The following is a 26,267-nucleotide window of genomic DNA, read 5'->3' as shown; positions in this document are numbered from 1 at the left end:
TCAGCCAGCCGTGACATCCCCAAGCGCCCCAGTGCGAGACGTGGGATGGGACCGAGGGGTTCCCCGAAGCCCTGCAGTGACTCCCTCCTGGCCACAGATGCCCCACGTCCCTTCGGAGCACCCCACGCTACCCCAGCTCCCAGATCCCACCCTCGGGTGTGATTTCCAACCCATCCCATAGCACAAAAAGCTCCCTGGCACCAATCTCAGCACCACGGCGCACGAGAGCGCATCCTTTCTCAGCACATCCCTTGTTCCCAGAAACAGCCAAAACCCCAAATCCCTCCTTTTCTAAGGGCCACGATAAGTGCCGAGGTGCGGCAGTAATTAAAAAAAGGAGGAAGGCCAACAGCAGAAAAAAAAAATTCCATGCGTTTGCCTCTTTTTGCCTCTCGGAAGAGCCACCTGTTTTCTCGTAACAGGTAGATTTATGGGCGTATTAACGCGGCGCTGCTGCTCCCACCCTGATGAGGTTCTCAGTGACCCTCTTCTCTCCCGAGATTTATGGTTTCTCGGAGCAGCCTAGTGCAGAGGGGTCGAACTCCAGCTCTTTGCGCCACTCCATCCCGCGCCCTGAGATCACCTGCGCCAGGGACCCGGATCCTTTCCCCAAATCGGCTGCAATCGTTATGCAATCATTATGCCTGCAGAAGGTGCCAACCCTTCCCCAGCAAGTCTGTGCAGGCTCACGGGGAGCCAAATCTCGCTCTGCTCACGTTCTTCTCCAACTCCTGCCACCACCAGAGCTCACGACAGGGAGATTTCAGCCGCCTACACACCAAGATTATGTTTGAGGAGCGCATTAGCACGCTCCCAGCTCTCTGTGCTTGCCGGTGGACTCGGTGACCTGAGCAAATCCCCCAGCAAAAGCCCCTCTGTGCCTGCAGCAGGCTTCCCAGCTGCAATTCGTGCTGGCCCAGGGCTCTCGCTCGCTCCTAATTGCCTCCTTGGCTGCTCCTGGCTAATGGCAAACCCTTTTAACATTGCTTTCCACCTGCAGCCCTTAATAAAAATTAAGTGGAGAAACTCTTTAAGTGCACGAAAAATCAGGAGGGATGGAGGCGAGCATAATGCAAGCCGCGTTTCCCCCGCGCCGTTTGATCTACGGCCTCCTCCCAGCCCCGGCAGCAGAGCTCAGCCCTGCCGGGTGCCACCTGGGCGATGATTCAGCGGCGCAGAAACGCACAGCTGAGGTCACCAAAACCGCTTCGCTCGCATCCTCGGGGTCCCAGCCGTTCTTCTGCCCACCTTAGGGGCTGCCGTTCATAAAATTTCACACGCCGGCAGGGCGAAAGGCTTTGAATTTTTCCTCTAAAGCTCGCCGATGTTTGAGGTTTACGGCAAATGTCGCATAAAAGGGAGACCAGCTAGCACAGCGATCCCAAACGGCTTTTAATACCTGAAGCGTGGGCAGGAAATCTCTCCCCCAAGCACAGAAACAAAGGCTCGGGTTCATCCGAAGCGAGCAGGTGAATTAGGAGATTGCAAGAGAGCCAGAGTTGAGATGCCGACAGGGATGCTGTGCAATGAAGAGCTCACACCTGCACCCTCAGCACTGCGAGGACCTGGCGACACGTCGCACGGTGACTGCAGGTGGCTGGGGTGGCAGCAGAAGGGAAAAAGCACGAGCCTTGCACCAAAAAAGCAAAGAAACGAGCCAGAAAAATACCCACGAGCGAGATGCTGGTGGGACAGGCTGCTCCTTGCTTTTCTCTCTGGCTTGGATTGCTTCAAATCCGGTCCTTTGAGTATTTATTCTTGTAAAGGAGCTTTTTTTTTTTTGAGACTGAGCTGCTCGTCTCCCTGCCTGAAGTCCACATGAGGAGGGTTCAAGCAGACAAAAGGGACAGGCGATGCTTTCAGTCCCTGACAATCACCCTTGTGACCCTGAGCCCCTCGCCCGCTCTCAAACCCCGCTTCTCAGCCTAGAAGGAGGCACTGCCACATTTACCATTTATAAATAACTTGAAGAAGTTTAAGAAGCCAAAAAGGCTTTAACTGCCCCAAAGACAGACTGCTCCAACGTTTTGCAAGAACTTCATTTTATGAAATGGTTCCATTTAGCAGCCTTTACTGCTGAGATGAATTTATAGCTTGTTTTGCACTGCTGCAGAACTCTCCCACCCCATCCCCTACACACACAATTCTTTATTGTCTAGATGTTTACTCTCAGGGGGAATTTTAGGACTTTAATGTTTTTATTGTTTTAATCCGGCATATAAAAAAATTATTTGAGCTAAACAGCTGGTACAAGTGCTCGGGAAGTGGCGGTGCAGTTTCTCAGCTTGCATCATTAAGCAGGTGTTAAATAAACACGACGCCACGCTCCTCCCGAGATTTACCATCGCTGGAGATTTGCAGGGGACCTTGTGCGAACGGCGGGGATGTTACCAAACATCAGCCCAGCCTCTCCTGCTCCACGGCCCTCTTTATTTCTGCCAAAACTCCCAGGACTTGCCTTACCCAGGCTTATTCACCCTCAGTCCCTCCAGCCAGCACCGCTAACTGGAGGAAGGGGCGAATCTCTCGAAGGAAAAATCCCCGTTTGCCACCTTCTGTGCACAAAGGGGACTTCTGTGGATTGGCCACGTGTTCAGGCACTCTAAAAAAACCCCAAAAGGTGCTTTTTCTTCCTGCCTGTAATGCGCTGAGATGCGTGCGCCAGTCCTTTGTGCGGCTGCAGCACCGCAGCCCCCAGTGGCAGAGCACCGCGGCGGCTGCCCGAACCCAGCAGTCCCTTACAAATGCTTCCTCCAGCATTAAGAGTGGCTAGAAATAAATGTAGTTGTGTTTATTGTGAGTTTTTACACCTCGGTGAAGAGCTGAGCCTCCAAGATAAAGGTCCTCGAGCAAAGCAGCAGCCACTGAGGGGAGGAGAGGGGCCAAAAATTAACATTAAAATTAAAAAAAAATACAAAAAGCCCACCTAGAAATCCCTCCTACCATCAGCTCCGCTGCCGTTCTCTCATCTCACGTGAAGCAGCTCTGGAAAGAACCCGACTTTTACCATTGCTTAGAGCTTTTCCTACCCCTCCTTGGCTCTCCAGCGAGGCTCGGGGGGGGGCTCGCAAAGCGCACGAGGACGCGGCGTCCCCTGCTCGGCATCGCGGCGAGCCGCAGCCACGGCGGAAAGCCGCAGTCAGCCGCAGAGGGGCGGAGCGGCCGCCGCACAATGCCCGGCTCCATCCCGGCGAGCATCCTCGGAGGCTGAAATCTTTCCTCTTCTCCCCTCTTGCCAAGAGCCGGCTCCGGCAGCCGCTTCTGCGGGGCTCGGTCGGGTCTTGCTGGGCTCGGATGCAGGGTCCTGCAAAAAAATCGTGTCCCCCAGCACCTGGCTGCTGTTTAGGGATGGAGATTGAAGGAGGTCACGAGCTGGTTGGGTGCTACTGGCTCCGTGTGGGGTGTAAGGAGGGAAAAGGCGCCTCTCTTTTTTTCCCCTCGTGACCCAAAGCAGGCTCCTCAGCACCGTTTTTTGGTGGGGAAGGAGATGGGAGGCCCTCACCGAGTCCCCCCCATTTGTTTTTTCTCCTTAAGTGACAGTTTCCCTGGATTTTATGCAAGAGGTGTGCAGAAAATCCTGCAAATTCGTGCACCTTTTTGGAGATGAAAGGCATGAAAGCAAGGCCTTCGTCAGAGCTGCGTGCCACTTCTGCCTGCATTAACCAGGGAAGCGTTAGCTGTCCGCACAACACCACAACCTGCTCCTAAGCTTCAGAAATCAGCAGGCAGGTAGGAAGCGAGCCTCTGAACACCACCACCAAAACCCCAAACCAACCTGTCTGGTCTTCAAGAGTCTGTTTCTAAAATAAGAAAGTATTTGACCACGGAAGAGGCAGGAAGAATTCAATCCTGGGCGCAAGCTTGGACCCCGAGACCTCTCTCACTTCCCAGCCACCTCACCCGTCCCAAACCTCCGAGCCCAGAGCCCTGCTTCACATTTGCTTTCCAAGGGAGCAGGGATGAAAAGCAGGTCTGGAGATAAGATGGCACGAGGTTAAACTCGCCGGCCAACGTGGCCCCGGGCAGCTTTCTGCCCCTCCCGAGCTCCAGAGCACCAGCAAGTTTTCAGATCAGTCTAATTTCAAGTTAATAAAAGAGCCCGGCTCGATTTATGGCCTCGTGCTAGCAGCACACGCCGTTTGCATTTTTGATATAGGGCGAGAGCTCTAGGTGAGGACTGGGCTGAGATTATTTTGTTCGGAGCAGAAACTCCGCGGCTGTGAAAGCCCCTTAAATCAAAACGAGAAGAAAGCATTCCCTGCAAGCCCGCAGCCAACGCTCCTTTGTGGGTATTTTTGCAGCCCCGATCATGTTCCCAAGAAAGGGGAAACCCTCCCTCCTCGTTCCCCCCCCCCAGCTTCAAGAAAGTGGAAACCACCTCGTAATCTGGGAGCAAACAGCAAGGACGGGGCTCAGAAAAAAATAAAAGAAATAAAAGAAATTGTTCGAAACCTGGCAGCACCTGAGAAACTCCAGATCCAGCTCGAGGGGCTGCGAGAGCCCACACGCAGCTCTCCACGGGGGACCTTTGTGGAAGGGTGAGAACCCGAAAGCCGGCTCCGAAATACCCAAAATACTCTGAAATACCCAAATGCTCGCCGTCAGTGGGCACCCTGCTGAACCTGCACCCTTGGGTGCTGCGCAGGGGCCGCTTTCCAAGCGGGGGGCTGTTCTCCCACGTTGTCACCCACAGACATTTCTGCCGGGGACTTCCCCTCCTGCTCTGCTCACGTACGTGGCATCGAATGGCCCCAATAAAAGGGGGCTCTGAGCCAGGATGTGTTCATATTCATACGTCTATAATGTAGATGGACGTGTAGCAGACATGAATAAATATATATGAGAAGAGAGAGGGAGATCCTGGTTCCTCTCTCTTTATATTTTTACCCCTGAATTTGCCAGTCGCCTGTTGAAAAGCAAAGGGCTCGGCAGCCCAGCCTGCCCTGGGAATCAGGCTGGGTGCTGCTGAGCGCCCTTCCTCTCAAACACCAAAGGTGAAATCAAGTTTTGGGCAGCTCCAAAGAAGGTTTTGGCGCTGCCCCTGAGCCCTCGCCCCCTTCGTGGCGGGCAGGAGGGGCTCCCTTTGGAAGCGACCCACCCCAGCGCCGCAGCTGAGCGGTGGGTGCGCTTCGGCTGTGATTTGCGAGCGGTTTGAAGGATCCTCTGGGACGAGAGGTGCTCCAAAAGGGCAATTAGCTCCATCACTGGCTATTCCGCTGCAACACGCCACGGGTTTACTGGTTGCGTGCCGCCTCATATACCCCAGCTGATGCCAAAATGAACAAGGATGCTAATGAAGCGAGCGGCGAGCGTGCCCGGCGTGGCGGCGGATGGCTCTGCAGCACAGCTCGTCCTCCGCCAGCCTTTTTTCTTCGACAGGACCCGCACGAAAGCCGGCTGCTGCATATTTTAAGGTGTTATTAGGCAGCCCGCAGCCTCAGCGCAGCATCTCCGAGGCGGCAGAGGGGAAGAGCACGCAGCTATTTCTTCAAATCCAGAGGTGCTATTTCTTCATCTTAATTGCTACAGCAGCCAATATGGCCAAGAAATCCTATTACGAGCTTTTTTTTTTTTTTTTTTTTTAGAATAGGCGTTCACCAGAAGAGAGAACTCTAAGAAATGTGAAAGCTGTTGCCAAATCTCATTGCGTCTCCAGCCTGAGAAGCCAGGGTCAGCAGAGATTATTATTTTTTTTTTTTTTAGAAAATCAGAAGTAGAAAGGAACTAAAGCAAGTTTCAGTTACTCATCTCCTCTATGTATGTTAAAACAATTCATTAAAAAAAAAAAAAAAACTTATATTTAGTTGGATTTGAGAGGTTTTTAGAGAAATATGCTCTAAAGCCTCATCAAGCACACCCAGTGCACTTTCCAGAGACCTCTTGCCAGTCCCCCCCTAGTGCTGCACACGCAGGAGGACGCTGCGGTAGATGAAAACATCCAAAACCAGCTTCCAGATAAATTTTGCTGCAGTGCATGCCCTTTCTAGCAGCCTCCTCCCCCAGTGGCCTTAGGCGCCGGTGTCCCAAGCCCTGTGCAGGAGGGAAAAGCTGCTCTCGCCCACCCAGCCCTTCACACGTGGCTGCAGCCGCAGAGCAAACCCTGGGGCTCTGGCGAGGAGGGCGAGCAGCACGAGCACACCTACAGCATCTCAGAGCCTCCCCTGCAAACGTTCCCAATCCCCAGGTGCCTTCTGCCAGTTGTCCTCTTCCCTAAGCAAAGAAGAAAAGCCCTGCAAGAAACACATCACCCCAAAAAATTCGGGTGGAGATCTCACGGGCTCTGCCTCCTGCTCTCAGCACCACCACTACATCGCAAGGGCTGCACCAGAAGGGGTTTGGCAGCAGGGTTGAAGCCAGGAGCTTACTGGCAGGCAAAAAGGATGCAGAGGAGAAGAAATCCAGGGGGAGAACGCAGAGGACACCCTGCAATAACCGTTACTCTTCCCTGCCTGGTGTCACTTTGAAGCCTGCCATGTGCCATGACGGGAAGCGGGTGTTGCAACGCTCCCTGCACCCCTGGCACTGCAGCAACCAGCCCGGGGTTATTTTTAAACCGCGGGGAGGGTGCAGAGGGGAAGAAAGGCAGCAAAATAGAGGAATTAGCCAGTCCAAGAGAAGGCGGGAGTGGGGGGGGGAGCAGGGATGAAAACCAAGCCCGGGCTGGGTGGGGTGACAGCTGCCCCGTGGCACCGGGCCAGCACCGGCACCAAAAGGGCATCGGGGAGGACGGCGGCACAGAGCCGCGGCAGTGCCCGCGCTGCAGGAGGGGAGAAGAAGCCTGCAGAAAGCCCTTGCAAAAGAAAAGCCTTCCCTCCTCGTCCCTGCAAGGCTGCCTCTCCGTGCTGCAGTGCTCGTGGACGTGGAGGGCTTCCAGATTCGTTACCCGTGCTCTCCGCAGCGCGGCCGCTGCCCAGAGAGGATTTGGGCACGGGCTGGGGGGCACCAAAGCGGCCACAGCACTAAAAGACAGCTCGTGCTCAACACCAAATCAACCAGAGGGGATGCAAAGACGTTTTCCTGCGAAGAACAGAATGCCAGCACGTCACGTTATTGAGAGCTGGCTCTTTGGCATGGGCTTACGTGGCGCTTTCTGCGCGGCCGCGGGGTTTGCGCAAAAGGTCCGGCGAGTCCTTTGGCATCCAGGCTCTTATTTAGAAACGGGGGATTTGGAAAGCTGTCCGGAGCCGTTTCCATCTGACAGACAAGTGTCTGTGTCGGTTCAGTGCCGCGCACGTGCTTCAAATGCAAAGCAGAAGTGGCACTGGCAGAACTGGCAGCGAACCCCAGCCGGAGGAATGATAAAGATTTTAACTTACAGGAAATGCTGCTATTAAATAATATTTAAGTCTTAATTATATTTTAAAACCGCCATTTTATAAAAAAAGAAGTTCTATTATAGTGCTTTTGTAGTTAAAGGTCTGTCAACATTTCCATTTTAAACCTTCATTTCTAGGGGGTTTATAATTTGGTCATAAAAATTCATTCTAGGCTGGAACTTGGCATACAGGGGCTCAGCCTAGGAGCAATATTTTTTATTATCCAATTTGGTTTAAATTGGTTTGGCCGTTTTTAAGTTATAGGAGTGTAAAAAATAAACGTTTACTGGTTTCAGATGCCTTCTCAAGCTTATTATTATTCAAAATTAGCTTTCCCCTCCCCACCTCCAAAAATACCTTCAGCAAGAGGTGGGAGATATCACTTCGCGCTGCCGACAACACATGAGTTACAATTCAAATTAATTCCCTTCTTTTGATGCTAACAACCTCAAGAGTTACTATAACCAAGCACTACTTTGCCACAGACCCATTACGCACTGTAAATGCTCAGAGATTTGTGCAGCATCTGCCATTTTGTGCCTGCTGTACAGGTACTGCAGCTGTAAAGGCCTTAATTTGAAATAAATAATTAACTCGGGAAACCTGCACTCCTGGAGAATAATGGAAGACCTTTAACCAAGATGTTTCTCTGCAGAATTTTATTTCAGCTGTGGCAGCTTCAAATAAAAAGCTGCAGATGTGAAGCAGGCAGGCACATACAGCTAGGAATTCCTCGCCACGGAGCCTCAGACATTTCCTTGGATTTAAAAACCAGAGGAGAAACTCTAGTTTATGGCTCAGCTCTTCAAATCACTCGGGTGCAGTAGGGACACAACATAGACGTGACTTCGCATGCTAAGTGCAGACGAGGGGTATCTGTGCCCAAGCATAACAAAAAGCTTGGAGAATTATTATTTTTCTTTATCCTGGCTCCATCGTTAACATCCCCGCTTTTTCATTTTAATATTTGGCTGGCACACAGGGGCGTCAGCCTCAGCTCAACCCCACCAGGCTGTGACCCTTTAGGGCACGCAGGGGAGGTCTCTGCAATGCCTCCAAGGGCTCAGAGACGGATGGGAACTGCTTCCCTGAGGATCCAGCCCCTCGTTTTGGTCCCTGGGTGCCCTGTGGCGTTGCGAGGTGCTTGGGTCACCTCGGGCAGAGACCCGGCGTCGGTCCCAGCATGGAGCCCCAGATGGGGAGCTTGTGAGTCCTGCTCTTGGCTTCCAGCTCTCTCCAGTCCTGTCCAGCTTCGGTGACTGCTACCATCCGCCCTGCTCCACAGAAGCTGCTCTCCTGCTTATTAAGGCTCTGATTTCCAAAGCCGTAATGTCTCCTACCTCATTAAATCGGGGGGCGTTAGGAGCCGGGATTCTTTAGGAAAAACACCCTGTGCCTGTGGCCAAGGCTAGCCCCGCTCAGTTCCCGTGCCAGGACAGTAACAATCTCGATGGGAGGACGGGGTGTCATAACTCTGCTTAATCACCGTTTAAATTCCTGCTTGCTCTACCAGCAGGTAGCCAATTGGGCTGAAGTTTCTCCAGGACTCGATTTTAACCCTCCGAGTGTCTCACGCAGCTCGTCTGCCTTCCCTTCCCGAGCGCCAGGAGCAGAGTCTCAAGAGGCAGGCCCCGAGGAGGCTGTTAAATCAATGCACAAATATTTCTTTCTGTACGTGCTCATACTCAGAGCAAACACCTCTGTGCCCTGCGCACGCGTGGCCCCGGCAACAAGCTCCAGCAGGGCTCACACACCCCTCTGGATCTCCTCCTCCGAGCACCAGTGGCTCCTGGCCCCTCCGAGGCAGGGAATATTTTCTTACCTTGCTTCACCCTATAACGGGAAGGACAAAAGAAGGACGGAGACAAAGCCAGCCTTTGGGACTGCCGTGAAAGAAAGATGCTTTGCTGTAAAGCAACGGGCACGGGCACTGCCTTCCTCTCACCTCTGGGCTGCTCTGCGCACCTACCTACTGGCTCCACTACATTATTCTGCCTCTTCCTATCACACCAGCTTGTCCTGACTGATCTGCTTCCACCGAGGACCTTCAGCCACCGCGACACCTGCAGGAACAGGGACAAGACTCATTTCTCCTAGCAGCAGAGCTGGGATAAGGAGGCACTGGCACAAACCCCAGCTTGTGCTGCCACCAGCATCCATCAGTGGGAGGCTGCGAGTCCAGGAACCAGGCAGGTCCCAGGCCACCCGAAAGTTTGGACCATGACAAGGAGCACTCACCGCTGGAAAGCTGCTCGGAGGGTCGTGCTTTGCCCCCTCTCTGTACCAGGCCTGGTATAAAAGGGATCATCTATATTCGTTTGGATTATACAAGCTCCAAAACACACCTTAGCTTCAGTTCCGCATTTAACCAATCGCCGGAGCCATTTGTTGCCTCGTATATTACAAAGCAATAGAGATTTAAGGGATAATGGTCATGGCGGCAGAGTATACAAAGCAATAAACTGCTTTTGAGGTTGGTTAAATGCCAAGTGATGCTGAGGCCTCAATGCCATAAACATTATTTCTATTATATGACAAGATAAGAGGATACAATAAACCACAAAGAAGAAAAATCATTTTCTGGCCTCGTGAAAGTTCTGGGCTCTGCGTTTCTCGGACACTGCACGAGCATCACCTCAGCGGCGTGGGTTTAAAGGGAATAAATTGTTAAATTAAGGGGGGGTTTAAAAAGCAAACGATTGTTTGAGGAAATGGCCTGTATAACTGTAGTGCTGGAATTAGGACCCGAGCGATGATTTGTGTCACTTATAAAGAGGGGAATGGCACCGAGCGGGGAGGCAAGGGCCAGGCAAAGTCCTGCTCCCAGTAGAATATATTCAGGGTTATGGGCCCTTCATTAGTTTGGGCACCAGGAGCGGGCAAAATATCTTTATTAATAAAGATGGCCCTCTGTTACGACGCTTCATAAAACCTCCCGCATCCAGCGCTGCCCAAGCCTTCAGGAGAGGTTCTGCTCCTCTCCTGGAGTTGTCAGAGAGGCACGGCCATCCTGCAGCGTGCACAGCACCAGCTTTCCCTGCTCAAATCAGGCTCCGGGCACAGTCAGAAGTCTTCAGCACAGCTTTCCAAGGGAGAAAACAAACCCAGGCGGTGAGCGACTTCCCCCTGCAGCCACCAGATCACAGCAACGAAGCAGCACGAGCCCAGCCGAAGCCCCTGCCTTCCTCCCAGACCTTTGCTCTGGATGCCTTCAGCATGCTGGCCGAAGCTTTAATTACCCCGTGTTAATGAGTCAGAGCTGTATCATTACCCAGACTTCGTTAACACCTTTCAACTTCAACAGCAACGCTTTGCTTTACAGCTCACCCTCGGGTTGCGCCAAGGCTGTCTTTCATCACTCAGAGTGTTTTAAATGGGATTAGGAGATTTTGCGAACGATTAGCAGCGCGCACCACCTCCAGATTAGTTTCACCCAAGGTGTTCAATGAAAGCCTGACTCGGGACACAGCTCCACGCTTCCCTTGGGTATTTCGAGGCAGCAGCGCGGGGCTCACGGCCCCGTCGAGGTGCAGAGGGGGCTAGGGGAAGGGGGCCAGGGAAAAACGTGCCAGCTGTCCTCTCGGAGCAGATACCGGCTAAATGACCTTGAGAAGAATCCTCTTTAAAAGCAGTGTATGCGGCGCATTTAGGAGTCAGCTGTGTCGCAGCAGCCTCGCCGTTGGGAAGCGATCGCATGCAGAATCCAAAAATAACACCATTAAAGACCTAGCAACCAAAACATGTTTACGTGCCCACTGAAAGCCCACTGCTTGTGATGATACGGGAGGGCACAGCAAGACCTGCCCGTCTATTTTTGGTGGCTGCTCCCCCTTCCCCCTCCGCACTTCCCTGAAAAATTCGCTTTATGGCCTTCTTCTCCACATAGAAGGGACAAAGGGAAAGCAGGAAAGAGGCAAAAAGCACAGCAGACAGGGCTGGTACTAGCTATAGAGGGGAAGAACCAGCTAATGATACAAAGGAATTACACTGGGAAGCAACAGATTTATTTTTTTTTCCTTTAAACCGAAGTGGGAAAATCTCCACCGGCTTCCCAGTAATTGCCTGCAGTCTCCTGTTCAAATTAGCCTGGCTCTGCTCTCCCTTCTCCCGTGACCTCCCACGTACTGTGTGTCTCAAAGCAGCGTTTGCAGGAGGCAGATCACTGATTTTAGGGAGAGGAAAAGGATTTTTGATTTCCCTGTGCCCGCTCCCGCAGCTGATCATAAAGCCTGAAGCCCATCGCAGCCTGCTTGGGACTGCGGTGGCACAGGGAGTCCCTGTGCAATGGGAGCAGCCCACCAAAACCAGATCACACCCCTCAAACAGGGAAATACCCAACAGAGCAGAATCTGCAGGGACCAAAACATGCCAGCGGGTCAGGCACGGGGCCAAAGGTTTAAAGACAGAGAACAGAACAGAGGCATTGGAGCCCGAAAACGATGACTGTGATGACCGAAGAGGCAGAGAGGCTCAAGAGCCAACAGCACCCTCCCTTTCCAACAGCTTTCTTCCTACACAAGATGCACGCAGAGGTCTTCAAGGATCAGAAAAAAACCTGCAAGGAAGTCTCCTCCAGTGCCAGCCGCAGCCTGGCTCGTTTTTGGGCTGGGAAACGTCCTCCTGTGCTTTCAGTGATAACACACCGTTTGTGTGCTGGGGTGAAAATCAAGTTACCTTCCAAAAAGCTCAAAACTCTGCATCCTGCCGACTCTCACGGGTGCCAGAGGCATTCAGCACCAGTAGGAAGGTTGGGATCCCACAGATTTCACTACCCCTGACACCTGTGTTTGAAGACAAGCGTTTCAATCTTTAGGAAACAAGGGAACGAACTGAGAGAGGTGCAGCCACCTCTGACCCTTATTAAGGCTTCACTTTAACATCAGCCCACACGAATAAGCCATTTTTGATGGGATGATCCACGGCGGCTTGCCGAGGGTCAGGTTTTAGTGCCAAAAGGCACCACAAGCTGCTGGGGAAACAATGCAGCACGTGCTCGAGAGCTCAAGCCCTGCAGACAGCTGCTGGCAGCCATCATCCCCCCAACATCGAATATTAAAAATAAATCCAGATCTGAAGCAGCCAACTGCACTTCCCTGTCTGGCTCTTCTCAAGGATCCAATTTTACTCCACTTGTCCACTGAACACTGATTTAGGCTGATCCTTCCACCATCCTTCCAGCTGGTACTGCCGCGTTTTAGTGGCGAGCAGAATTTGTAAAGGCTCTAAAAAGCTTCAACATGAAGCTGATGCGGAGAATAAAAGGACAAAAAAAAAAACATGCACGCAAGATACTAGGACTTGCAGGGAGAGGTTTGGGGCTCTATGTATTTAGTTAGCCCAAAGGACCGTTAAGGGGTGACTTGACCTGTCAGTAAACACCTACAGACATCAGACATTTGATAGAAAGAATTTTCTGTCTAAGAAACAAAAATTAATAAGATCCACAGCCTGGAAGCTGCAGCTGAACAGGTTCAGACTGGAAATAAGGCATAATTTTTCCTTACCAGAGAGAGCAATTAACTATTAGAACAACTTAACCGAGGGCTGTGGTGAATTTTCCATCACTGGAAATATTTTAAATCAAGCTTGGATCATCATTATTTAATACATGCTCTGGTTTGAACAGGTATTGAAGGACGTTCTAGGAAACTGTGCACGAGGTCAGGTTAGATCACAATGAATCATACCGGTATGAATTACCCGGATTCTAACATTTCAATATTAACATGAAGAATTGTCAGAATTACCCATAAGCAGCAGTCTGGAACAGCGAAAGGAGGAAGCAACCACCTTTATATGTCATTTGTGGGAGATTGTGGGAGATTAAATTTAAATACATTGTTGTTTGCCTTAATTGCTTGTTTGAATCCGATTTTAAGGTTGTATGATTGAAGTGCTCACATCATTAAGTGCTCAAATACAGCTAATACATTTTATAAATGACTTGCACAATTTCACAGGCAAAGAAGTTCAAGATAAAAAGCAGCTTATGAAAAAAAAAAAAAAAAGGAAGATCACCTGCAATGGATAGAAAATGCTTCAGATGAGACTAGTGCCAGAATGACCAAAATGCTAAGGAGTCGTAACTGTGTATTTTTTTTAATATCCCCAGTCCCCAAGAGTTTGCAGATGAGGTTTTTGACCCATTTCTGCGTTATAAAAATAAATGCTTCACAGTATTCACATACAGTCTCCAAAGACATGCCCCGCGGATGCAGAATTATCTTTAATTCCAACTAAGAGACCCACAAGAGGCACTAAAGGATTAAATACCCCAAAGAATCGCGTGGGGGACAGGAGTACCACCCTGGGATCGGTCAGACCTCCCAAATGCGTCACAGCCACAACAATTTGGCAACCTGGCATCCAGTGGTTGCAGACAGGAAAACGAAGTGCTTGTAGACCACTTACTATCTAATTAAAACTCACAGTTCCCCTCTCCCTCCACCCTAAGAGGTTCAAATGCTTTGGAACAGACAAACCCGATTTTCCTTGGACTCCATACAGTTCTGTATTTCCACAGAAGCTCCGGTTCCTAATAAATCCCATTAAAACGGCCCCAACAGCGGTTGCACAATCCCCCTGTCCCTCCCGTTACTATGGTGGGAAAGGTACCAAGATGCTACGCCACCGAGAGACCCCAAACTGGGCTTTGGGAAAGCACTAATTTCATCAAAATTCAACACAAAGGTGCCTTCCCCAGCAGGCACGCCGACAAGAAGGGTCCTTTTGCTGCAAAGGGGATGTGACTCATTCAAGGATAATCGTTTGCCCTAAGAAAGCCAGCAAAAGTTTTGCAAGGCCGTAGCCAACCCCAGCAAGTTGGCCGTGGAAGAAAAAAATTCACAATGGGTCTTTTTTCTTTTTTGGCAAGCCCAAAATAGTCCATGGCAGTTTGGGGTTCGCATAACACGAACCATCAACTGTCACATTCTCAGCTGCTTTACAGAATATGCCACAGCAGCTAACTCATCCTGACAGAGAGCGAATGCCTGTCCTTTGGTTAAACAGCCTTGAAAGAAGATGAGCAACGTTATCAGAAAACATTAACGGGAGATCAGCATGTTTCCTCTGGGCTGTGTGGGTCTCAGGGAAAACACCGACAGAATAACAACACGCTGCAGAGCCAGGCAGCTTTCATTACTTTGGAGTGCCTGCACTTGCTCATAACCTGGATTTACACACTGCAAATCCTCTGATCTGATTACCTCCAGTGATCACGTAAAACACCGGCTTTAAACTCTTTGCCTCAGTGATAAAACAGCCACTTTGATTCACAACGACACATTCACAATAAAGTATACTGTAAACGTACCTGTCCGCAGCCGGGGGCATTGCACACAAACGGCCTGTCGTCTCCCATATTTCATGCAGCTCAGCTAAGCTGGGGAGAAAGGAGAGAAGAGGAAATTGTTAAATAAGCTAAAAAAAAAAAATATAATATTAAAAATCTCAAGAGCAGAAGCAGCCCTCTGCAGGACCGTCATTAATCACAGGGAAGGAGGATCTCCTTGTGCCCTAGATCGCCATCAGGGAAGAGAAATTAATCCAACCCGAGTTTAAGTAAGGTTTCGGAGGGCCTGGCTGATTTTTCACGTACAAAGTGGAAGAGGCAGCGTGGCTGGAAGGGCTCATTGGGAACCGTGACAGTGCGACAGCGCGGGCCACCGGCCAGGACACGAGCACTTGTCCATGCCTGGGCTCCCTCCAAGGCCCCACCAGCAGCTCTCTGGAGGGCCCAGCCACTTTCTGCTCTCCACGTCTCAGTTTTGTAGAATCACAGAAAGGCCTGGGTTGAAAAGGACCTTAAAGATCATATTTTCAACCCTGCTGCTCCAGACAGGGTTGCCAACCACTAGAGCAGGTTGCCCAGAGCCGCATCCAGCCTGTTGAACGTCTCCAGGGATGGGGCATCCACAACCTCCCTGGGCAACCCATTCCAGTGCCTCACCACCCTCTGAAGGAAAAAATTCCCCCTAATATCTAAACTAAATCTCCTGTCTTAGTTTAAAACCATTCCCCCTTGTCCTATCGCTATTAACTCATATAAACAGGTGTTCCCCCTCCTGTGTGTACGCTCCCTTCAAGTAGGCCGCAATGATGCTCCCTTCAGGTCACAATGAGGTCTCCCCAGAACCTTCTCCAAGCTAAACGAGCCCAATTCCCCCAACATTTCCTCATAGGAGAAGTGCCCCAGCCCTCTGATCATCTTTGTGGCTCTCCTCTGGACCCGCTCCAAGAGCTCCACATCCCTCACGTGCTGGGGGCCCCAGGCCTGCACGCAGTGCTCCAGGTGGGGTCTCACAAGAGCAGAGCAGAAGGGACGATCACCTCCCTCTCTCTGCTGGCCACCCATTTTTTAATGCCTTCCAGGCCAACCTGCTGGCTCATGTCCAGTTTTTTGTCCAGCAGGACCCCCAAGTCCTTCTCCACAGAGCTGCTCTCGAGTTCTTCACCCAGTCCATGTATTTCTATATATTTCATCCCCTGCAGGACGGGGACAACGCTCGTCTCTCACAAATTGGTGCCCAAGCCCAGCAAAAATGCACAAAACATCCCGATAGCCACAGGTGGAGGGTGTCAAGGCTGCTGCTTCACCCTCCCCTTGGATTGAGGGTAGGAAGCACGGACACACGAGCAGAGACGGTGACAATCTCCAGAAGGAAAAAAAAAAAAAAAAAAGAAAGAAAAACGCACAAGCAAGAAGCGAGCAAATAAATCCAAGTCCTCTCTACGTACAAGTTATATTTTCAATGGGAGAGAGCTAAAATTTGTCATTTAATTAATTAAGGGATTATAGGAGTGGTGCTCCGTTTTACAAGGCAATAATCTGGCTCCCTAGTGGGTAAACTACAAGGCTGGTGGCAGGGGTAGTTTATCACAGATTATAGCCAAGGATAACAAAACACTCAGTCCTATTATGCTACAAGTGAAGCTATTCTTATTAATAAAAAAAAAAAAAAATAAGAGTAAATAAAGTAACCCCCACCACCTCAAATTCAAGAAATAATGGTTCCCTCCACCCACTGATATTTTTACAGCAGGATTTTAAAAAGCCATAATAAACCAAATGCTATCTCTTCGGGGGGTTTACTGCACGAGCACGTTCTGGCTGCTCGCGTCGCTTCCAGCATCTCCTCCTCCGAGTTCAGTGCTTGGCTCCAGCCAGGCATGTCAGCCTGCTACAGCCAAGAGCAGAAACGAAACCAGACCGCGGCCAGAAGGCATTCACGGAGACACAGGCTCTTTTAGCCAGCCTTTTGCATTTCTAACCATGAATGCACACACGCACGCACGCGCCGAGCGGCGGCGGGAGGGTGGGGAGACTTGTTATTTTTAGGAGCTATATGAGAAAGTGTCCGAAGAACGCGACTTCACGGCACAGGGCGAGCGCACGGGCTGCAGAGAACAGCCCCCTTTTGCTTTTCGTAAAAAAGACACACATATACGTCTTGCTTCATAATAAAAAGGCTATTTTTCGATGCTTACAGCTGAAGTGGGTGGCGACACGAGGTGGAATTCCCCACCCCGAGCCCTGGTTCGGCCATGGCACAACCCAGCAACAACCAAAAGCTAGCAGCAAGGAGCTGCCAGCCCTTCTCCCCCAAAAGGGAGAGACGTCCACGACACCAGGCCGTGTTTGGATTTATTAAGCAAAACGCCAGGGCCTATGCAAACACGGGCTCACAAAGGATAAATAGCCCTCTCACAAATGTAATGGGCGAGCGGCCAAAACCTCCCTAGCACAGGGCAAACTTCACAATACAGGCAATGAACACGGCCAGGAACAGCCCAGCAGCCCCCCAGGAAAACCCCCAGGACTGGGATGGGGCTGGCAGAACTCGAGGGTGCCACCAGCCCTGTGCTAGAAGATTAAATCCTGACGAAGGCCAGCCTTGAGGTGACCCAGTGATATGGGTCTCAATGAGAACTCGTGAAAAAAGAGGAGTTGGCACCATCCTGAACTTCCCCCAAGCTTCTCACTGGGAACTTGAGTAGTGGGCGTGCTAAACTGTTGCTTCTGCTGCTAAACAAGCAGGGACCTCACCTGCATCCTTCCACAACTGACTGCATCTCTTCCAAGTGGAATTGCTTTGTTGCACCTACTGCATCCTACCGGAGGTAACCCAGCAGCTGCCACCGCCTGCTCCGAAGGCACAGAGAAGCTCAGGGAGTTGAGGATGTTCTACATGCAAAAGCAGCCTCTACCAAGGAGAGACGAGGAGGTTAAGTGTTCCTGTACCACTGAACCACTGCTCAGATCAACTCCCTGATGCTGCAAAGAATGAAAGCAGAAAACTCTCGAAACAGATTTTATCACCAGCACTTGAGGTCCAGAAGAATCGTGTCTAGACCTTCAGTTAGTGGTGCAGAAAGCTGCAAGCTGGAGTCAAGAGACAGGGCTCGAGCCTTTACTACAGAGTCCTAGCAGAAGGTAACCCAATTAACACTTTTTCTGTAAGAAAATAACAGAAATCAGATCAGACATGAAGGACACATCAGTTAGAAAACTACTAGTTATTTTACTGTCTGTGTAGCACGGCAGGTGGTAGGACTCCTGTACAGGGATACAGACCGACTGAAGGTCCAACAACTGCTCTTTTGGGCAGTTTTGGGGCTTGTTTTTCCCCTCCCAACAGCCAATCTTCCTTTGTGCCTGTCTTCCTCGCCCGTAAGGGACAAGGATGTGTCCCACAGCACTCGGCACAGCCAAGGCTCCCAGGAGCTGCAGGCAGCGTTGTCCATCACGCTGGAGGGAGAAGAGGCATCGCTTCCAGCCTTCTTAGTCTGCATTTAGTCAATGACACGTGCAGGCTTCCTGCCTCCAAAGCGAGGGGCACAAGTTTGCACTCGTGGGGGCTCCCAGGTCCGTGTTTGAGCAGCACTCTGGGGGTGTAAATAGCAGGGAGCATCCTGAGAGCTGGCAACACGAGAGCCTGGAAGCTCCTCCTGGAGTCCTTGTGGCCAGGTACGCCAGCGAGGAGGTCTGCAAGACGAGGCTGTGCCGTCATGCTTAGAGCCTGCTCCCCCCAAAAAACCTCAAACCTCAATTCCTCTGCCAGTCCACACCGCAGTCAGCAACCGTCAGTGATGACGATGCTCCAAGGCAAGAGCTGTGGCACAGAGGAAGCAGCGAAGTCACCGAGCTTTGAAGGAGAGTTGCAATGCCCCTTGCTGTCAGAGGCAGCCTGGTGCTGGAAGATTTTAAATTACCCTCGAATGTTTAAGCTCCGGCATGTGGGATGAGGTTGGGGATGGATTTGTTTCATCAACAAACAAAGCTTATTGTTCAACACGTAGCATAATTATCGCAGAGGGAGACTGCTGTATTTCGCAGGGCAGCTGATGCTGTGCTGCTTTAATTAACACAGGTCAGGGATCCGTCCTTACCACTGTCACTTAAGCAGCTTGCTGCCTTCCCCAGTAAGAAAAACACGAGGTAGGCAGACCCCGAAGTTCGTGCTTCTGATGCAGATAAAAGCTGTTTGAGAAGTTAAAGAAATGGATCAGCTGTCACTTCTCGGGGTTTTGATAACCCGAAGCGAAACAGAGGCAGGAAAACAAAACAAAAACCCAGCGGCGTTTCAGGCTGCCTGCCAGCTCCTTCTGATAGCATAACAAGCAGCTCTATTAAAAAAAATTGGGGACTAACACGCTGCAAAACCCTCAGTTTACTTGATCTTGCAAAGTGTCAAGAGGATTCACTCATTCTTTACAGAAAGATTTAGCTGCTCGTTCACTACGGAATATGACTGGTATGTACATACATGTGCTCAGATTTATATCACATTTAGTCAGAATAAATTGCTTCAATAAATTCTTTTCTTAAGAACAGGCAGAATAAGCAGATGATTGGATACTGGGAACACATTCTCATCCCTCTTCCTGCAGCCGCGGGACAGTATTTCACTGTTTTGATGATTTTTAGCATGTTGGAAACAGCAAGGGGAAGCAAAGAAATGCAGACAGATTACTGAAGCGTGCTTCAAAGTTCTGTCAGCACAGACCTGACAAGCAGCTGCCGTCTCATGGAAGACTAAAAAGACACTTTCTAGCAAAGGCGACTGCGCTCCACGAGCCCGTATGTGTTTTTCTCTCCCTGTTTTTCTCTCTCTGGCATCACTAACTCACGCTATATTTGCATGCAAATAACCTCCAGGCTGTCTGCAAGGAAGAAGTAAACCCAAAGCCACACTTCACAGCAGTCTCAAGTGTGTGTCGTGCTGGTAATCGAGCACCCCTCGGATTTTGCACAGGGTGTTTAAGAGCACAAATTTTCTGAAGAGTAGCTGGTACAGAGCAGCGCTCTCAAGGGGAGCAACTCCTCTGCAGCACGCACAGCAGGCAGAAAAACAGAACAAACACGAGCTTAGCTTCCAGGGCTGCACCTGCCCTACAGCAGACCTCATTCCCACCTGCAGTTGCAACTTGTAATCCCTCACCAACTTGTAATTCCTCGCCAGAGCAACTGTAGAGGATGTTTGCAAAGGGGCCAAGCGCAGCCAGAACAGCCACAACTCCACCACTTCTCCAGCGCCGCTTATCCAGGGGTGTCAGCACTGACAGAGCAATGACGACTTTTTCCTGAAGTTAATCTTGTTCTCTGTTCATCAGGGACATCGCCTCTTCCTCCTTCTGGCAGGGAGATAAATGAGGAGTATTACGTGAAGTGGCTCGGGGCACGCCAGGGCTGACATCAAGGTGACACAGGAGGTGCGTGCTGCGATAGTGCCCGAGAGACGAGGGGCTCTTCTGCATGAAGTGAGGCACGGCCCTTGTCCTATTCCCAGCTCTGCCACTGCTTTGTGATGATCTTGGGCACCCCGCTTCCAAGTGCTCCACGGCCTGAGAAAACGAAGCCTCGGGAGGTTAAACACTTGGCCACGCAGGCTCCATTTACTCAACTGCTGCACGAACTGTGTTTGCAGGGCATGGAGATGTTTAAAGCCGTGGTTCCACAAGGAAATCACCCACAGAGCCTTTTGTTACTTCGGATCCTTCGCTGGGAGGGATTGCATGCATTTGTAAAAGCAAAAGCAATCAAGTCACAGATGATGCATAATAAAGCTAAGGATTTTGTACGCGCTGTGCTGCAGTGTGCTTTAAATGTCCACTAACACGAGAACATTTTGGACAGCCTGAGGCCTTACTGATAGCAGAGGGCTTCCATTAAGTTCTGAAGAACTAGGAGACATTGTTTTGGAGATGATAATTGGTCTGATGACGAAAGAATAGGAGACGATCTACTTGATTTTGAGGTTTTGGAAAATCTGAGTCAAGAGTGTGAACGCGGCGATGCAGCCACCACATCACTTCTGCGTGCAGCACGCCAAGCCTGCTGCAGATTGCCTAATAAATAATTCCGTCAGCAGACCCACCTGAAACTTGCCGGGAGAATTCCCTCGCGAAGAGACGAGAGAATTAAAAAAGAAAACCCTCAAACAAATCAAAATATCAAATTAGCACCTACAGAACTCAAAACCGTACAAAATCCCCTCAGAACCGTTGAGGCTCCCTCAGTGACAAATCTATCACGGGCTCAACCCGGGCACGAGAAGGCTCAAAGCTAAGACAAAGACAGCAACTCACCCCTATAATGGCCTTTAGGAACCCTACAGGCTTTGATTTAGCTGCACTGAAGAGGAAGCTACTTACCACTTTCGAAGCGTTTTGTCCTCTTAAAGCTTAAACCCAGCAGCAAAAGGTCTCAGTGTTTCAGAACACGTACTGCAGATGAGAAGTATTTAAAGCTGTGTTTTAATTAACCTGGTTCCAATGCCTGCTGTGGGCAGGCTCAGCTGTAACCCAGGCTAGCCGTGAGGATCCCTGCTCTAGGCAAACCCCTGCGAAGGGAAGGCAGACGGGTGGGAGTGAAGAGTTTTGCCCTCAGCACCAGGAGCTGCGGATGGAGAAACCTTTGCCAATTCTGTGCTGCCAAAGCATGTTGGATTTCGGAGACACATGACCATGATCCCCATCATTCTGGGGATGGAAAGCTCCACGGGCTTTCCAAACGGCTGTTTTCGAGGTTGCTTTGCTCTTCCCCTTCCCTGTGGCTCTGCCGAACAACGAGAGGAGGCGCTGGGATGGGAAGCCCTCCTGCTCTTGCGTGTAAATTTTTCCTGAAAATAGGAAAATTCAGCCTTTTCCCACCGAATTTCTCCATCACCCCTGCTGCCCACCAACATCCACATGCCATCGTCCCAGCCCCATACCATTTCCCTTGCTAAGAGCATCAGTAAATGGAGATTACTACATTTACTATGTATATATTTACTCTACATTTACTATATATTTACTCGTAAATCCCAGTAAGCGCTAACAAAAGGTGGGATTTTTGAATTCAGCAACGAGCCACAATCAAGGTGGGAAGTTCCAAAGAGGTTAAAAACGATGCCTGTGTTCATACACAGAAAGGATGAGGCTGAGTATTTTAAAACACGCATTTTACACACCTAAGCGAGCTCTTGGTACTTGCTGGAACCTCTCCTTCCTGCTCAACTCAACGCCTGAACTGCCCACCGGGTCCCCTGTTCACGAGGAACTCGACTGGGACACTGGTCTGGGGGAGAAGCTAGTTTTGCTTACCTCAGTAATGAAAATTTCCACTTTTTTTTTTAAAGTTTAAATCTTCCTACATGTATTAAAGTCAGCCCATATGCTGCTTTCCCCCTGGTATATCAGTCCATAAACCCAAGTAGTCCCAAAGCACGTTAACTAGCCCATTAAGAAAAAAACTAAGCCCGTTATCCTAGTCTAGACAGACACCTAGGGGTAATATTTTAAGTCCCTTACAAGGGATTAGATGTACTACATGCATCAACAACAGCAATGAAAGACCAGCCTTCCTGAAAAGGATTTCCCCCAGGACGCGTGTTGGCACCTCGCGGAAGCCATTTTAAAAAAAAAAAAACAAAAAACCTTCCATTTGGAAGCAGTTTAGGGAAAGAGGCAAAAAGCAGGATGCAGGTTTTCGAGCTCACGTTGGGCATTCGCCTGGCCCTTCATCCTTCCACGGGCACTAACCTAGCTCCAGAGAGGCTCAGGGTTTCTGAGCTGCGCCTGCAGCCACGGGACAAGTCCTGGTTTTGGTCGGCAGCACAAGCCTGATGCCACAAATGGCTCAATCCGGGCTCTTCGCCTCCTTTGATGTTGTTTCCTGCAGCCGGGCTTCCACAAGCACAGGTCCCTACAAACATCCCGCGTTCCTCGGGGCGAGCGCAACGGCCCCAGCCCGTGTCAGGACGCAGGTAGGAGCGGCGCGGCGTCTTGTAAAGCTTCCACGGACCTGTTCCAGCTGAATCACCCACAAATACTTGAGGTCTGAAAGCAGTCGCGAGCCAAGATCTGGAGCTCTGAGTCATGCCTCCTCTGGTCTGCAACAGTCACGAGCAACCTCAACCACGAAGCGAGATGACAGCCCCCCAAAATCCTGCCGGTCCTATTTCCCCTCCCACACCCAGCTTCTCCTACAGACAGCACCTCCTGCACCCAGCACTGGCACCCCCCAGCTCCCACCACCCAGAAATCTTTTCTGGATCACCTCAACCCCCACATCAAAAAAAAAAACCACCACAAAACTCGTCCTTAAATCTGAAGATGGAAGAAACGCCCCGGCCACTTACTGCTGAACGTTGGGGGATAGAGATAGAACGAAAAATGCTCTAAAAATAAGGCCCTATTGTTGTACTTGCATGTGACTATTGTTATTGCAGGAATGCTTGCGCCCAACACTCTTACATCTGTGTCTTGCAAGACGAGCTGAAATACTTCAAATCCCAGAGAACGCTCGGGTGGCTGCAAAAATTGTTCTGCTTTGGGTTTGCCAACACAGCCCCGCAGCACAGCTCCCTGCTCCAGCAGGAACGAGCTTCCTTGTACACCAACACGAGCGCATGTATGGTTTATTCCCATAAATCATACGGATAAACTTTACATTAATATGACCACAAAATTAAAGCTAGAGGTTGCACCAGCTATGCAACAAAACCAGAAGAGCTGCAGAGCTACCTCCTAAAAATAGGCTGAAAGTGGAACAGAAAACAAAAGCAAACGGCGTGCTCTGCTGCCACAAGCCTCCCTCTGCCACCACGTACTTGCCTAGGAGGTGAAGAACGAGCAGGAAAATGCTTTAGGAGGAAAATTGCTGCAGGCAGGGACATCAAGAGGCACCTAGGGAACTGCCCATAAGTCATGAGAAGGCAGTCAGGGAAAGGTGCAGTGCAGAAACAAAAGGGCTCTTAGCTTCCAGCAGATGAACGTGCGCCCAGGTACCATGGAGCATCCCTTGCTCCACGTTGCAGCCTTGCAGGAGTTTACCCACAGTTATTTTGCAGCCTCCAGTAAAAGGTTTTGGTCCCCCCCACTGCGCTCTTGTGCCCCTCAGGCTTGCAGCCTCTGAAAGAATGAATGGTTGCTCAAGTGCTGCAGTGAGAAAAGGGGCAGTTTAGGGAATTTCAGCACAGTTTAGGGAATTTTGTTTGAAAAGCCTGCCCAGAGTTATAGATACGGTGGGAGGGGGGCGAGGAAAAAATCAGACAAACCAGGCAGGGGAACTGTGCTGGTGCCTTGGCTATGGGAGCTGGCACCACGGTGGCACTCAGCACCCCAAGAAGGCTCTCACCAGGGCTCCAGGGCTCCGAAATTTGTCTGTTTGCAAGGAAAAAGAGGGTGCCCAAACAGTGCAGTGCAGCCTGGCACAGGTTCTAACTGTTTGGCTCTCCCAGATCAAAAAGCACCCTTCGCAGTCAGACCTAAAACTCATCACGGACGTGCAGCAACAAGCCTGAGCAGAGGTGCAGCTAAAGGTAAGGTGTCTTTCCACCGACAGACAGCACAGAAAACCTGTTTGCCATCGTCCCAGGCTGTTAAATAGGGCAAAGAGTTTTCAAGAAGGGTGGAGGACCCGGAGCAGGCTGCAGCTTCTGTAAGAAAATGACAGCGCTTAGCCGACAGCAGCAGCAACAGCAGCGCTGAATCCGAAACGCTGCTCTTAAAATAATCCCTACATTTACCAAAAAAAGAGGAAAAAGGCTTCTCACAGAAGGCTTTGTCAGCTGGGATCACCACGAGGAACAACCTGGGTACCAGTGCTCGGAGGGCCAGCAAAGGCTGCCTTCTGCCTTCTCCTCCATCACGGCACCGTGCTCCTCGCCGTCCTGCTTCTGGCACGCCGGCTTAACGTGAGAGGTAAAACAGAGCTAGGAGTTAACTTTTTTTTACGAGACTGAGCTACATGGGATTAATTCTCACAGACTAATGAGTCACAAGGCCATCCCAGATCAATTTGGGTAACTTTGTTGAGACCTGGGAGCTATGCCAAGAGCATTAACAACCAGAGCCACGATACAAACAAGCCTATTCAAACACAAATGGGGCTCAAGACACTAGCCCAAGCCCCAAGGACAGGCAGTACACTGCTACTGGGAAGAAGAGATAAAACCACAATAAACTAGATTATTATAGATGGCTGCACAGAATCTGTGCTGCAGCATACATCTTCCTACAGAGGAATACACAAGATCGCAGGCGGGCTCGGCGCAGAATCCGTAATTGCCGCTGGGAGCTGGAACGGGAAGGGGGGAAGGTTCACAGCAATCAAAACCCAAACTGCTTTTGGATAAGGACGAGGGAAAGAAAGTCGGAGCAAGATGGCCATTTCTGCTCCGCTATCCAAACGAGAAGGAAGTGCAAGGCACTGCCCCAGGCTTTCAAAAATAGTAAGAGATTTCCCACTAAAATGCAAGGAAGGAAACATGTTGCTTTGAGACTGTTCCAGGAAAGGCTCTTTATTATTTGTCTAAGTGCAGTCATTAACAGCTCTCTGCCGCGAGTTTCCTGACCATCAGAATGAATATTCGGGACACTGGGCTCTGCTTGGGTTGGGATCAGCAGAGTCACAGAGGCAGCAGCTCCCCGAAAACGCACGGAGCGGGTCCGATCCTTCCCACTGCACTCAGCTGGGGTTTGGTGCTGGCATTCCCCACGCGACCCTGGGTTAACACCCAACGCTGCTGGGATGATGCACAGCACCACAATCCACTGTAAGGTGCAATGAAGTGAAGAGGTCAAGCTCTTCCTTTAAAAAAAGAGGGGAAAAAAGCAGCATTTCACTCTTAGATTTCCACGTTCAGTGTCAGCCCTACGAGGGAGGCAGGTTAGGTGCCCAACCTGCCCTCAGGCCCTTTCCAAACTCAGCTTGGCCCCTAATCTCTCCTGGGGAGCGGCTGCTGACTCTCCAACTAAATGAGGTGCCTGCAGGGATTTAGGAAAGCAGCTCCTTCCACACCCCTGGGTGCCCAGATCTCCGTTTGTCTCTCTGTCACCGCCTGCTCTCCACCCGGAGGCATTTCGAGAGCTTTTTGGTTTCACAGGGAGGCCCCCAGCAAGCTGAGAGCTTGCAGGCTGCTGCGAGCCCTCGGCTTTGACTTCGGAGTTATTTTGGGGTGCGAGGGAAGGAGCGAGAACGTCTGCTCTGTAACCCACCAGCTAAAAACTGTCAGCTGGGAAAGAGCGCCAAGAGCCGATGCTGGAAGATCTGCTTCGGAGGCATAATGCCCCGATTCTTCCTGAGCCTGATAAAGCAAACCCAACTGCATAAACGTTGCAGGAACATCAGCAAGGAACTCGCTGGAGGTAGGTCTCCAGCAGACACGCGGTATTTAAGAAGGCATTAGGAGTGAACCTACACGCAGGGTGAAAGCAAAGTCCAACCACGACCCTTCTGATTGTGCCTTTTTGGGTGCTCAGCAGTGCTTGCAGAGGATCCCCTGACCATGAGAGTGTCCCCCCGGTACCAGGGAGGCTGTCGAGGTGATAAAATCCAAGATGCACGGCTTAAATCCTCGCTTCTTGCCTGCAGGAGCCTTGCAACAGCCCCGGAGCCGCACCGCTCCTGCGAGCATCCTTATCAGAAGCACGACCTTTCCTACCAGCCGTGAAGTTTGGCCC

At 50.7% G+C, this 26,267-nt stretch overlaps 1 protein-coding gene across 5 annotated transcripts in view; it reads right to left on the bottom strand.

The window, feature by feature from the left end:
* Positions 1–26,267, bottom strand: part of LOC311220111 (cyclic AMP-dependent transcription factor ATF-7) — a 66,108-nt gene that overhangs the window by 30,906 nt on the left and 8,935 nt on the right. For 4 of the 5 annotated variants that reach the window (XM_084303532.1, XM_084303536.1, XM_084303533.1 and 1 more), the window contains exon 2: positions 14,632–14,700. In XM_084303532.1, coding sequence (XP_084159658.1) covers positions 14,632–14,679 — 48 coding nt within the window. In that variant the 5' untranslated portion in view covers positions 14,680–14,700. Of the gene's footprint in view, positions 1–14,631; positions 14,701–14,916; positions 15,030–26,267 lie in introns of those variants that run through there. The other variant, XM_084303535.1, reaches the window with a different exon arrangement.

This window comes from Netta rufina, assembly GCF_964035555.1.
Source record: "Netta rufina genome assembly, chromosome: 30".
Taxonomy (NCBI): Eukaryota; Metazoa; Chordata; class Aves; order Anseriformes; family Anatidae; genus Netta; species Netta rufina.
This window is presented reverse-complemented; position numbering and strand designations above follow the sequence as displayed.